The sequence below is a fragment of the Eurytemora carolleeae genome, unplaced genomic scaffold (assembly GCF_000591075.1).
Source record: "Eurytemora carolleeae unplaced genomic scaffold, Eaff_2.0 scaffold138, whole genome shotgun sequence".
NCBI lineage: Eukaryota > Metazoa > Arthropoda > Copepoda > Calanoida > Temoridae > Eurytemora > Eurytemora carolleeae.
In genome coordinates this window covers 1-11,733 of record NW_019396046.1, presented here as the reverse complement: position 1 = coordinate 11,733, position 11,733 = coordinate 1, and the positions used below count along the sequence as shown (strand labels likewise).

The 11,733-nt window shown below is 32.8% G+C and overlaps 2 protein-coding genes across 2 annotated transcripts; both read left to right on the top strand.

The window, feature by feature from the left end:
* Positions 1–2: 2 nt before the first annotated feature.
* LOC111702513 (dehydrogenase/reductase SDR family member 4) lies at positions 3–6,422 on the top strand (the record flags this gene model as incomplete). Its single annotated transcript, XM_023474235.1, is given in 11 exon segments — positions 3–138; positions 941–1,009; positions 1,534–1,634; positions 1,820–1,877; positions 2,166–2,252; positions 2,651–2,761; positions 3,709–3,771; positions 4,553–4,620; positions 5,171–5,242; positions 5,611–5,651; positions 6,335–6,422. Coding segments are annotated over 11 exon segments (723 nt in total). The 5' UTR covers positions 3–116.
* A 900-nt stretch (positions 6,423–7,322) lies between these two features.
* LOC111702394 (guanine nucleotide exchange factor VAV2) lies at positions 7,323–11,460 on the top strand (the record flags this gene model as incomplete). The annotated part of the gene is made up of 8 exons (XM_023474065.1): positions 7,323–7,983; positions 8,861–8,928; positions 8,966–9,079; positions 9,415–9,508; positions 9,904–10,016; positions 10,737–10,846; positions 11,115–11,152; positions 11,360–11,460. Coding segments are annotated over exons 1-8 (686 nt in total), but the record flags the coding sequence as incomplete, so codon positions are not given.
* Between the last annotated feature and the right edge of the window lie 273 nt (positions 11,461–11,733).

Below are 11,733 nucleotides of genomic sequence, written 5' to 3'. Positions count from 1 at the left end.
GGCATTTGAGATTATTCAAATAAAACAGTAACCGACTGGAAAAAACTTACAACTCTTGAATTTCATTTATTCCTCCTCTAGCTCTTATTATTATTATTGTAAAAGAGTTAATAAAAATGCATAGAACTAAACATATCGGTAAGAATTCCAGAACATTTTGATTATTGTTATCGTAAGGTAGGATTAAATATTAATACTGGGGTCTGTCCTAGTATACGATTTTTGGACCCCCCCCCAGCCCCCCCCTCCTATCAATTTTGTACATGACCATTTATTTTCAGCAAATTTATTATTATTTATTTTTGTTATTTAGGGTTAGGTTAGTTTAAGACACTTTCTGGGCCGAGCGCTGCGGCCACGGGTAGGTTAAGTTAAGATACTTTCTGGGCCGAGCGCTGCGGCTAGGATGGGCTAGGGGGCCGAGCGCTGCGGCTAGGATGGGCTAGGGGGCCGAGCGCTGCGGCCACGGGTTAGGTTAGGTTATGAAACTTCCTGTCACACCCATGTACAAAATTGATAGGAGGGGGGGGGTCCAAAAATCGTATACTAGGAAATTACCTAATACTGTTTCTTAAATGAAACAAAATATTCTTATACATTTATATTTAAAAAAAAAATTATATTTGATAATTTATCACCTAAGAAGAATAGGTTTATAGAGAGGCATATTCTATTCACGACGCTACCCTTTAAACTTTTATTTTTAGAAAATTTTATGGGTTTCCATTTTAAATATTAGAAACAAAGAACGCAAATTACAGATATCAATCATTTTAAGATTGTATTATTTACAACGTCATCCTATTGCTATTCAGTTAAATAATCAATTGGTACCGTTGTGAATCGGCAGTACACTCTTGTTAAAAAAGGGTCACCACTTAAAATAATATGCTGTTTGAAAAGGCCTGAACAATTCATTTTAATACAATTTTTTGTTAAGTTCAAACCGGAACTACACTTGCCAGAAATTGGAGCACTACAAATGCCAGACTTTCTGGCAAACTGGAAGGTAGGTGTTCGTTGATTTTATCTTTACAGATTCATTTACTTAGATATTTAAGTTTACTGAGTAAGTAAGATTCTGTTTTTAACATACTAAATTAAAAAAACTTAAGTTTCTTAATTTTAGTGCTATTAAGAGGCTTTTAATAATTATTTTTAGCGCATTTTTATTGGTTACAGGACATTAATTATTTTCGCTTTTATGAGCCTTCTAAAACTCACTTTTGACTCATTTTCATGTTTTACAAAAATAATTTTTTTCACGCTTATATGTAAATTAAAAAAGTATTTTTAGGTGAATTTGTGAATTTTAGGGCTGTTATGAGGCTTTTTAAAATTCATTTTCATTTGTTATTATACATTAATTATTTTCATTTTTTAATCGATTATGTAATTTAAAAAAAAAACATTGTAAGGTACAAATTGAATTTTATTTTTGGTGCTATTATGAGGCTTTTAAAAATTAATTTTCGACTCAAATTTGTTACATAAATTAGTTTTTTTGTTGTTGGCAAATTAAAATTTTTCAAGGAAAAGTAGCAGTTGTTACGGCTTCAACTGATGGTATTGGATTTGCTATTGCTAAAAAATTGGCAACAGATGGGGCACAGGTTGTGATAAGTAGCAGAAAGGTAAACGTTCTTATAAAATTATTTCAAAGTATTATTTCGATGGTCAGGGGGAGGGGGGTTGACCTTAAATAGCAGGTTTTTCACTCTAATATTTAATTTATGTATTTTAACCAATTTTCTTCAGAATTATGGGGGGGGGAGATTTAAGTTTTTACAAGAAGTAACTTCCATTTGATAATATTTAGGAGAAGAATGTTCTGAATGCAGTTGAAGAGTTAAAATCTGCAGGACTTGATGTTATAGGTACTATAGAGAGGTTCTAATTATTTTTATTAAATAAATTTTTTTTGGTTCTCTTTTACTTTTCCCTTATCTTGAAAAATGACTTTAAAAGTTAAATAGTAAGAGACAAAACTAAATCTTGACATTTAGAAACGAAGCCGTATCTTAAAATTTTGACATGTCATATCTCGACATTGAGATATTTAGCCATATCTTGACAGCTAAATCTGGACGTTGAGATTTTTTACTTCTTTGTCAAACCTTGATATTTTAACTTGTAGCAAGGCCTTTATTTTGTTTCCTTGTAAGGGACCGTGTGTCACGTGGGTAAGGAGGAGGATAGAAGGAAACTCCTGAGCTTGGCGGTCGAGAAGTTTGGTGGACTTGATATTCTTGGTTAGGATCTTATTTATTTCTATGCTATTTCAACTTTTAGTGTGTCTTTATCTGTGAGCTTCTTCTTTTTGTACAACATAAAATAATAACTAAAAAAGTCACGGATTTGATAATATTATTCGTCGTGGATTTTCGAAATTTTTACAACTTTTTGTAATTCTTAGGAACTCATGTGACCCCAGGGAAGGTTTTTCCCCGGGGTCACATGAGTTGCCTCAACTTGAGCTTGATCGGTTCAGCCGTTTTAAAATTTATTTGATAAAACAGACAGTCAATGATATAAAAATCTTTTGTTAAAAAATCTGAACTTTTTAAGAAATATTCATGACCTGGATCCAGATCCACTTAAAACTAAAATGGACCCTAAGCACTTCTTCAAATCTATGTTTTTGTTTCAGTCTCCAATGCTGCTGTAAACCCGTTTTTCGGTCATATTCTTGACTGTCCAGAAGAGACCTGGGATAAAATTTTCGAGATCAATGTGAAAACTGCTTTCCTTCTTTTCAGAGGTAAAAACTTGTACGCATAAGTAACCCTCCTTGCAAAGATGGCCATGTCTGATTTACAAGGGTACCCTTGAAACCTTTTTAACTATAATTTATTTAAATTAAATTTTACAACCCTTGAAACCTTAATCTGATAAAAATTGTGGAAGATACCGTCGTTTTTATGACTCGAAAAGTGTTCATTTCTGTGAGTTTCTCCTTGCTTCTTGCCCAAGTCACTTTCGCAGAAAAATTGCAAATGAAAATAAAAAGTTTAAAGTTTAAAAAAAACATTATTCATAATTCATACTTAATCAGACAAAGCTTTGAAGGGTACCGTTGTAAATCGGACATTGCCATCTTTCCATGGAGAGTAACTTGAAATTACGCTTACAGTTGTTGTTTTATCGGTTTCTAGGCTTTTATGATGCTTTGCGTTTCTTTAAATCGTTTCTTTTACTCATTTTAAATTATCAATCAATAACAATTTCGCACATTTTTTGTTTCATTTTTGGATTTTAAGTTTTTTGATTTCACTTTCCACCCCAGGGTCTTGCGAGGACTATATTGACGGTTTTGAATCCAAACCTACTACTAAACTAACCAATAGACAAACGAAAGTTTTAATATTTCTATAGTGATTTGAATATTCTGAGAAATAAATAGTAAAAAACCTTTAACAATTTTTTAATGAAGTCGCATTCTGTATATTTCCCAAGAATTGGTTGATTGATGAGGAAACTACTCTACCCTTGGTTGATTGATCGATTGATTACTTGATGAAGAAACGTATATACTTTGATTGATCGATTGATGAGGAAACTCATCTACCTTTGGCTGATTGATTGATCTATTGATTGATGAGGAAACTGATCTACCCTGGGTTAATTGATTGATTGAAGAGGAAACTGATCTACAATTGATTGATTGATTGATTTATTGATGTATTTTTTTATTTGATTGATCTGTAGACTGTGTACCCTTGATGAAGGCGAGAGGAGGTGGCTCTGCTGTTTTTATATCAAGTATTGGAGGTGAGTCAATTCAATCTAAAACATTAAAAAACATTGTATATTAAAAAAACATTTAACATTTATAGCTTAAACAAATAAATATGCAGTTAGTTCTAAAACGTATTATTGAAGGGGACATCGTACAAAAAAAAATTTTCTCTCGAATATCGTCTTCCTTTTAAATTATCGATGTTTATGTGAGACATAAACAATTTTAACGTGTTGTTCAAATCTAAATATATATTAATTAACATCGTCAAGTGTCTAAACCATACTTTTGATGTCAAAAATTGATGTATGCCACTGGTTCCAGCGATGGGAGTTTCTCTTACGATATTTCTCCTTCAGATAGTTTTGTTAAGCAAGTTTAATTTTTATTATTTAATGTTTTATTATGAGAAAACAGAATTAAAGATTATCAAATCTCTTATTTCTTCTTAAAATAATATTTATTCTCAACTTCCCATAGTATTTGGGAGCCGGGGGGTGCCGAAGCTCTTGAGAGTTAGCCCCGATGGCGGTCTGGGCTCTCCAAGAGGGGGGGGGGGTTTCAGATCTTATCTTATCTTATCTAAGTAACTTGAGTCGTATTCTAAGTGACTCCATTTAGTTGGATGTCCAATTAACAAGGGTACCCGCAAATGCTTTGTCTAATTAAGATTGAATCATATTCGCAGAATAAGATACGTTTTTAGAGGAAATTTTTGGTAAAATAATCAAAAATATTTTTCCTTTTTCCCTGAGCATCTAAAACGGGGGGCGTGCGTTCAGATATTTTTCCTGAGAATAAATGTATTTCTAGGTTACCAGCCCATCCCGTTCCTTGGTCCATATAGTGTCAGTAAAACAGCGCTTCTTGGTCTTACTAAGGTACAATAATATAGATATCCATATTCATTTCATAATTTTACCCTAGCCACAAGCAGATGTCTTTTAACCAGTGCTTAGGATCCGGATCCGGAACCGTTGGATCCGCAAGATTTTGGCTTCCTGGATCCGGATCCGGATCCAAGGGGTAAAATATCAACCAAAAACTGCAAGAACAACTTTTTACTCATAAAACTCACTCTGAACTTTAGAAAAAAAAGAGATTATAAAAATTTCCTCATTTCTGAATGGTTAAACAAGTTTTAAAATAAAAATAAAAAAATTTAAAAAATTTGAAAATTATTTTTTTTTTGAAAAATTCAGTAAATCTTAAAGAAATGACCTGGATCCGGATCCGGATCCATTTTTTCCAGTGCGGATTCAGGATCCGGATCCGCATCAAAATTAAATGGATCCTAAGCACTGCTTTTACCTTTCTTTTGTTATTCATGTGATTTCTATATGAACAAGCCTTGTAAGATTTATTTTTTGATCATGAAACGATGGGTTCTCTGCTAATAATAATAATAATCTAATCTATCTATCTATTTAGGCACTAGCCACTGAGACTGCCCCTGATAACATTAGGGTTAACTGTGTCGCCCCTGGTATAATCAAAACTAAGGTATGTTTTGGGTTAAGGGCAAGGCAGACGTATTAGTTTAGAGGGGAAGGAGAGGAATTTGTTAACTTTTTACCCGAACTTTTTTTTTAATTCAGAAATAAAAGGAAACCAAATCAATTTAACATTTTTTGGCGGGGGTTGTTTCGTTAAAAATGCAAATTATTATTTTTTATTTGTGTATGCATTTTAAAGGGTTTATTTCATTATTGGTGAACTGATCTTGATCTTTGGTCCTTGTTCATTACAGATTTTTTAGTTTATCAATGAATAGGCTAGATCAATTGATCGGCGTTTGATTGATTAATTGATTGGCTTGATCGATTGGTTCACGTTTGACTGATTGATAAATTAATTGAATATTTGTTTAGTTTGCATCGGCACTTACAGATACAGAATCTATAGCTGAGAAATAGCCAGGGATTCCAGGCTTGAATACAGTATTCAAGGTGGGGCCTGATATAGGTTTTGTACAGTGAGATCCATACAGTTTTATCCTATAGGAGAAAGATCTGGCCATCTGGCCTAAAATACTATTCGCCTTGGCTGCATCAGTAGCACACTGTTTAGAGGGTTTTAGATCCTCCTGTATCATTACACCAACATCTTTCTCTTTGTCTGAAACCTCCAGATTTACACCATTCATTTGGTACCCATATCTTGGATTATTCTTTCCAATGTGTAAAACTTTACATTTTGACTCGTTGAATTCCATCTTCCAGTCCTGTGCCCATTGAGTTAATGCATTTAATGAACATTGTAGTGCTTCTCTATCCTTATCTGTATTAACTTTCCTTCCAGCCTTAGAGTCATCTGCAAACTTGGACAGAAAAGTTTGGACATCTCTAATTACTAGGTCAAGTATGTTTATATATATAAAAAAACACAACGGTCCAAGGACACTCCCTTGGGGCACTCCAGACCAAACTGGTTTCCAGGCTGATGATTTATTATTGTAATAAACTCTCTGTGATCTATCGTTTAACCAGGAGACCTTTCCTTTAAACAGGTAATTATTTAACTTTCCCTATGTTTAAAGTTCTTGAGACCGTCCTTTTAAACAGGTAATTATTTAACTTTCCCTTTAATGTTTAAAGTTCTTGAGACCGTTCCTTTAAACAGGTAATTATTTAACTTTCCCTTTAATCTTTAAAGTTCTTGAGACCGTTCCTTTAAACAGGTAAATATTTAACTTTCCCTGTAATGCTTAAAGTTCTTGAAACCGTTCCTTTAAACAGGTATTTATTTAACTTTTCCTTTAATGTTTAATGTTCTTGAGACCGTTCCTTTAAACAGGAAATTATTTAACTTGCCCTTTAATGTTTAAAGTTCTTGAGACCGTTCCTTTAAACAGGTAATTATTTAACTTTCCCTTTAATGTTTAAAGTTCTTGAGACCGTTCCTTTAAACAGGTATTTATTTAACTTTCCATTTAATGTTTAAAGTTCTTGAGACCGTCCCTTTAAACAGGTATTTATTTAACTTTCCCTTTAATGTTTTAAAGTTCTTGAGACCGTTACTTTAAACAGGTAATTATTTAACTTTTCCTTTTATGTTTAAAGTTGTGAAGTACTGCTATTGTTTTCTAGATAATTGTAATGCATTATGAAAAACATCTTTCCAAGATTTTTTAAAAAAGTAAAAACTATTAAAATCGGACATCAACTTGCAATTTTCCTTCCTTTTTGGAAACCTCTTACCCAAAAAATCATGTATTTCCGGGTACGGAAACCTAACTAAGTCTTAATGTATTGGAGAAAAATAATGGTTGGAGAGGGGGAGGGAGTGATTGTTCTAGAAAAAAAATATTTAAAGGGATTAGATTTGTGATTTTTTTAGGAAATGCATGGAAAGGGATGTTAAAAACTTAGATTTCCAATTTTTCATTTTATTCCACCCAATTCATCAAAAATCCTGATATTATTCTTAAAATTATACACTTCTGTTTTTTTCTAGGTTCGAAATTGGACATCAATTGGCAGTTTTTACTCTTTTTTGGATACCTCTTACCCAAAAAATCACTTATTTTCGCCTAATTCAGGAGACAAAACCCCAATAAAGTGCTGGGGGAAAATTACATTTGAANCTAGACATTGTTTTTAGTCCAATCAAAGGGCTGACATGAGTTTTAACCAATGATAGGTATGGATTTCAAATCCTAACCAATGGGAAATCCTGGTTTAGATTGCTTAACAAAATATACTCCTATTGTAACAAACAAATTTACACAAAATAAACTGTGATTAGGGAATTGGAACATTAATAATTATGATTTATAGAACTTTTCTAAACTTTTGTCTTCCATTTATTGACTTTATTTCAAATGATAAATTTAACAGCACATTTTTTTATTTCCTTGACATTTTATTCAGTGTCAAAAAAAAACAATAATCAAAGTTTTAAAAATTTTCTTAGCAATTTGCTCATTTTTGGAGCAATCAAAATAACAATATAGTATTGGTTCAAGTCAGCCTCAACAAAATACACAATTTCCGCTTTCCAACCAAAATTCACAAGTTCAGCGTGGCAATAATAAATTAATAATAAATTGACAGTTTAAACTAGAAATTAAGGGATTTATATTTATTTGCATCATATGTGTTAAATCCATACTGTTTTTAGATTTGATTTATTTATTTCAGGTTAAAATGTGGAGATAGATAGATAATCAGTTTGATAGATAGATAATTTTTGCAATGGCTGAACTATGGAAGCAGTGTGGGGATTGGCTGGTCAGACTACAGGTAGTAAAGGGACTGTAAGCGTATTTTCAAGTAATCCTCCATGCAATGATGGCAATGCCCGATTCACAGTGGAACCCACAAAGGCTTTGACGGATCAACTACGAATTAGATGTCAATGTTTTTAGTTGAAAAACTTGTTTTTTCCAACTGTGGTTTCTTTTCAAAAGTGCATTTCTATTGCAGGAATACAGATAGGAAGTATCAGAATAAAAACCTAAATACCTAGATAAACGACAATATCTTCCTCATTATTGATCATATAACGGTTTTAAGGGTACCGTTGTGAATCAAACTTTGCCAGCTTTGCTTCGAGGGTCACTTCTAATTATGTTTATAGTCCCTTTAATAAATACCCTTTAAGTCTTTGTTTTAATAACAGTAAGGAAGATGTCGTCGGTTTTTTTTATCCTGAGAGCAAATGACTTGATAGATCAAATGGAACTAGAGCAAATGGCCATAGAGCAAATGGAAATAGAGCAGATGTCGTAGCGCCGCTTGAGCTCGCATTTCACAAATGGGAAACAGTAAACTGTAAATTTTAATCTTTACTCTTTACTTAAGGATAAAAGTGCTAGTAACTTTTTAAAGGAAGGGTCACTTGAAATCACGTGTACAGTCCCTTTAAACAATGTGATTTCTTGATGTTAGGTTCTTTTCCAAAAGTATTAAATGCAAATGATTACTTCCTAGTTTCCAAATGCAAGTGCTGAAGTATAAATGTCGTAGATTTTATTTTATTTGGGAAGATACTACTGGAAGGTTGTTAACTAATAATAATATTAAAATGATATTTATGATAATCAAAAATATTTGAAAAATATCCTTTTTTTGGAAAATGATTTTTAGAATTTTTCAAAACTTTTTTTTTAAAATTCAGGTGCTACCTCCTAACCATAGAATTTGCTGGCCTGATGCAACCTTACAGGATCTGGCGTTTGCTCTAAGGTCTGTTTGGATGGATAATAAAGAAATATAATTAAAGGGACGGTGTCCTGCTTTGTCACCTTGTGCACACAATAGACCCTTCAACCCTTGAAATGAAACTTGTGAATCAAAGACCTGCTCTAGCTCAGTTTCTTTGCCTCAAGAATATCAGGTCAGTGCAGGTCTTATTCGCAGGTCAGGGTCCGAAGGTGATAGGTCAATGGTATAAAGTTGATAGGTCAGTGGTCAGAAGTTTATAGGTCAGTCATCGCTAAGTTAAATATCAGTGGTTAGTAGTTGAAAGGTCAGTAGTTTATTGGTCATAGGTCAGAAGTTCAAAGATCGGAGGTGAGAAGTCTTAAGGTCAGAGGTCAGTTGTGTAAAGGTCAGTGGTAGATGTGGTTTAAAGGGACCAGTGTTTAGTATTTTAATTGTCAGTGGTCAGAAGTTTAGAGGTCAGTGGTCAGTGTTTAAAGGTCACAGCAAGATGTCATTGTAAATATCTAGACTGTTCCTGACTTCCTGTTCTAAATATTTTGACATGAAAGAAACTGATCTTTTCCAACCCTCAATGCTTTACGACTACTCGGATTTTGCTCAGGTAATGATAGTGATACCGCCACCACTATGGATACTGATACATATATTGGTATGGATACCGATACTGATATCACTACTGATATTGATATTGATATTCTGATACCAATACAAATATTGATATTGATACTGATACAGATACCGCTACAGATGCCTCTCTGGAAACTGCTACAGATACCACTACTGATGCTGATGCTGATGCTGATGCTGATGATGCTGATGCTGATGCTGATACTGATGCTGATACTGATACTAATACTAATACTGATACTGATACTGATACCGATACAGATACTAAAACTGATACAGATACTAAAACCAATACAGATACTATTACCGATACTGATACTGGTACTTTTACCAATACTGATACCGATACTAATGCTGAAACTGATATAGGTTCTGCACACCCTATCCCGTCTCTCCCTGACCCCCCGGAGCCTAGGGAAATGTAAACCTGGGTTTCCTGCAGCTGCACTCGCACCATCACAAGATGAGGAACAGATTTACAGGTTTTATCTTGTTTCATCTGGTTTAATCTGGTATAATCTTGTTTAATCTGGTTTAATCTGGTTTAATCTGGTTTAATCTGGTTTAATCTGGTTTAATCTTGTTTAATCTTGTTTAATCTTGTTTAATCTTGTTTAATCTTGTTTAATCTTGTTTAATCTTGTTTAATCTTGTTTAATCTTGTTTAATCTTGTTTAATCTTGTTTAATCTTGTTTAATCTTGTTTAATCTTGTTTAATCTTGTTTAATCTTGTTTAATCTTGTTTAATCTTGTTTAATCTTGTTTAATCTTGTTTAATCTTGTTTAATCTTGTTTAATCTTGTTTAATCTTGTTTAATCTTGTTTAATCTTGTTTAATCTTGTTTAATCTTGTTTAATCTTGTTTAATCTTGTTTAATCTTGTTTAATCTTGTTTAATCTTGTTTAATCTTGTTTAATCTTGTTTAATCTTGTTTAATCTTGTTTAATCTTGTTTAATCTTGTTTAATCTTGTTTANCCCCCCCCCCCCCTCTTTAGACCTATATTAGAGCAACAATAAAAAGGATGATAACGGAATACATTCCTGTTTTTTTTTCCTACCATTTTTTTGCTGCAAAGTTTTTAATTTAAAGATACATTTAAAGATTTCTGTTGTGAGTTTGGCATGAAATTTTTAAGATGAAGGATTGCCTGAATGCCATTATCTTTTAAGAACTGACCGCTAATTCTGAAAATATTTAGAACCCTTGAGGATATGGTGACAGAAGACCAGTATGCTGATTTCTATAATACTCATGGACTAGGGGGAGCTGGGAACTATGGAACACAGTCCAACCATTACTTTAACCAAGGTACTTGATTTCTATAATACCCATGGACTAGGGGGAGCTGGGAACTATGGAACAAAGTCAAACCATTACTTTAACCAAGGTACTTGATTCCTATAATACTTATGGACTAGGGGGAGTTGGGAACCATGGAACACAATCAAACCATTACTTTAATAGGAGAGAAAGAGGAGGATATATATATGAGGATCTATTATGTAATTATCCATATTACAGGAGAGAAAGAGGAGGATATATTTGAGGATCTATTATGTAATTATCCATATTACAGGAGAGAAAGAGGAGGATATATATATGAGGATCTATTATGTAATTATCCATATTACAGGAGAGTGTTTTTAGACCTGGTTCAAATTCATTAAATCCGGTCTCTGATTTGGGTTTTTAAATAAATCCAAATTTTTCATAAATCATAAGTGTAACCTTTCAGTGGGATGAAATTATTTATTTTACAGCTTGAGTTTTTTAATGGCGCTTTTTAAAAAAATATAACCCCTGTAAAACGATAAATTTCAGGAGACTGATAAAAAGATTGTGTTTATGAACATCAAGGAGCTAGGGGAGAACCATGCAGGGTTCTACAAGGATATTCTAGAGTCAGTTACTGGAAAATCAAGGTAGGTCAAACACTAGAATGTTTCCCATTTTTTATAGAAATTAAAATTTTTTTTTAAAGATTTAAAGGGATTGCAAATATAATATGAAGTGACAGTCTATTTGTAGATTTGCATGCCTTATTCACAACGGAACCCTTTCGTTGTCTGTTTTTTTTCTATTTTTAATTGTGGTTTTTTTTATGTCTAAACATTAAGTATCTTTAACTGTGGTTTTTTATTAAATTAAAGTGGGGGTTTTATAGTTACTAAGACAATGATTAAAATGTGTTTGTT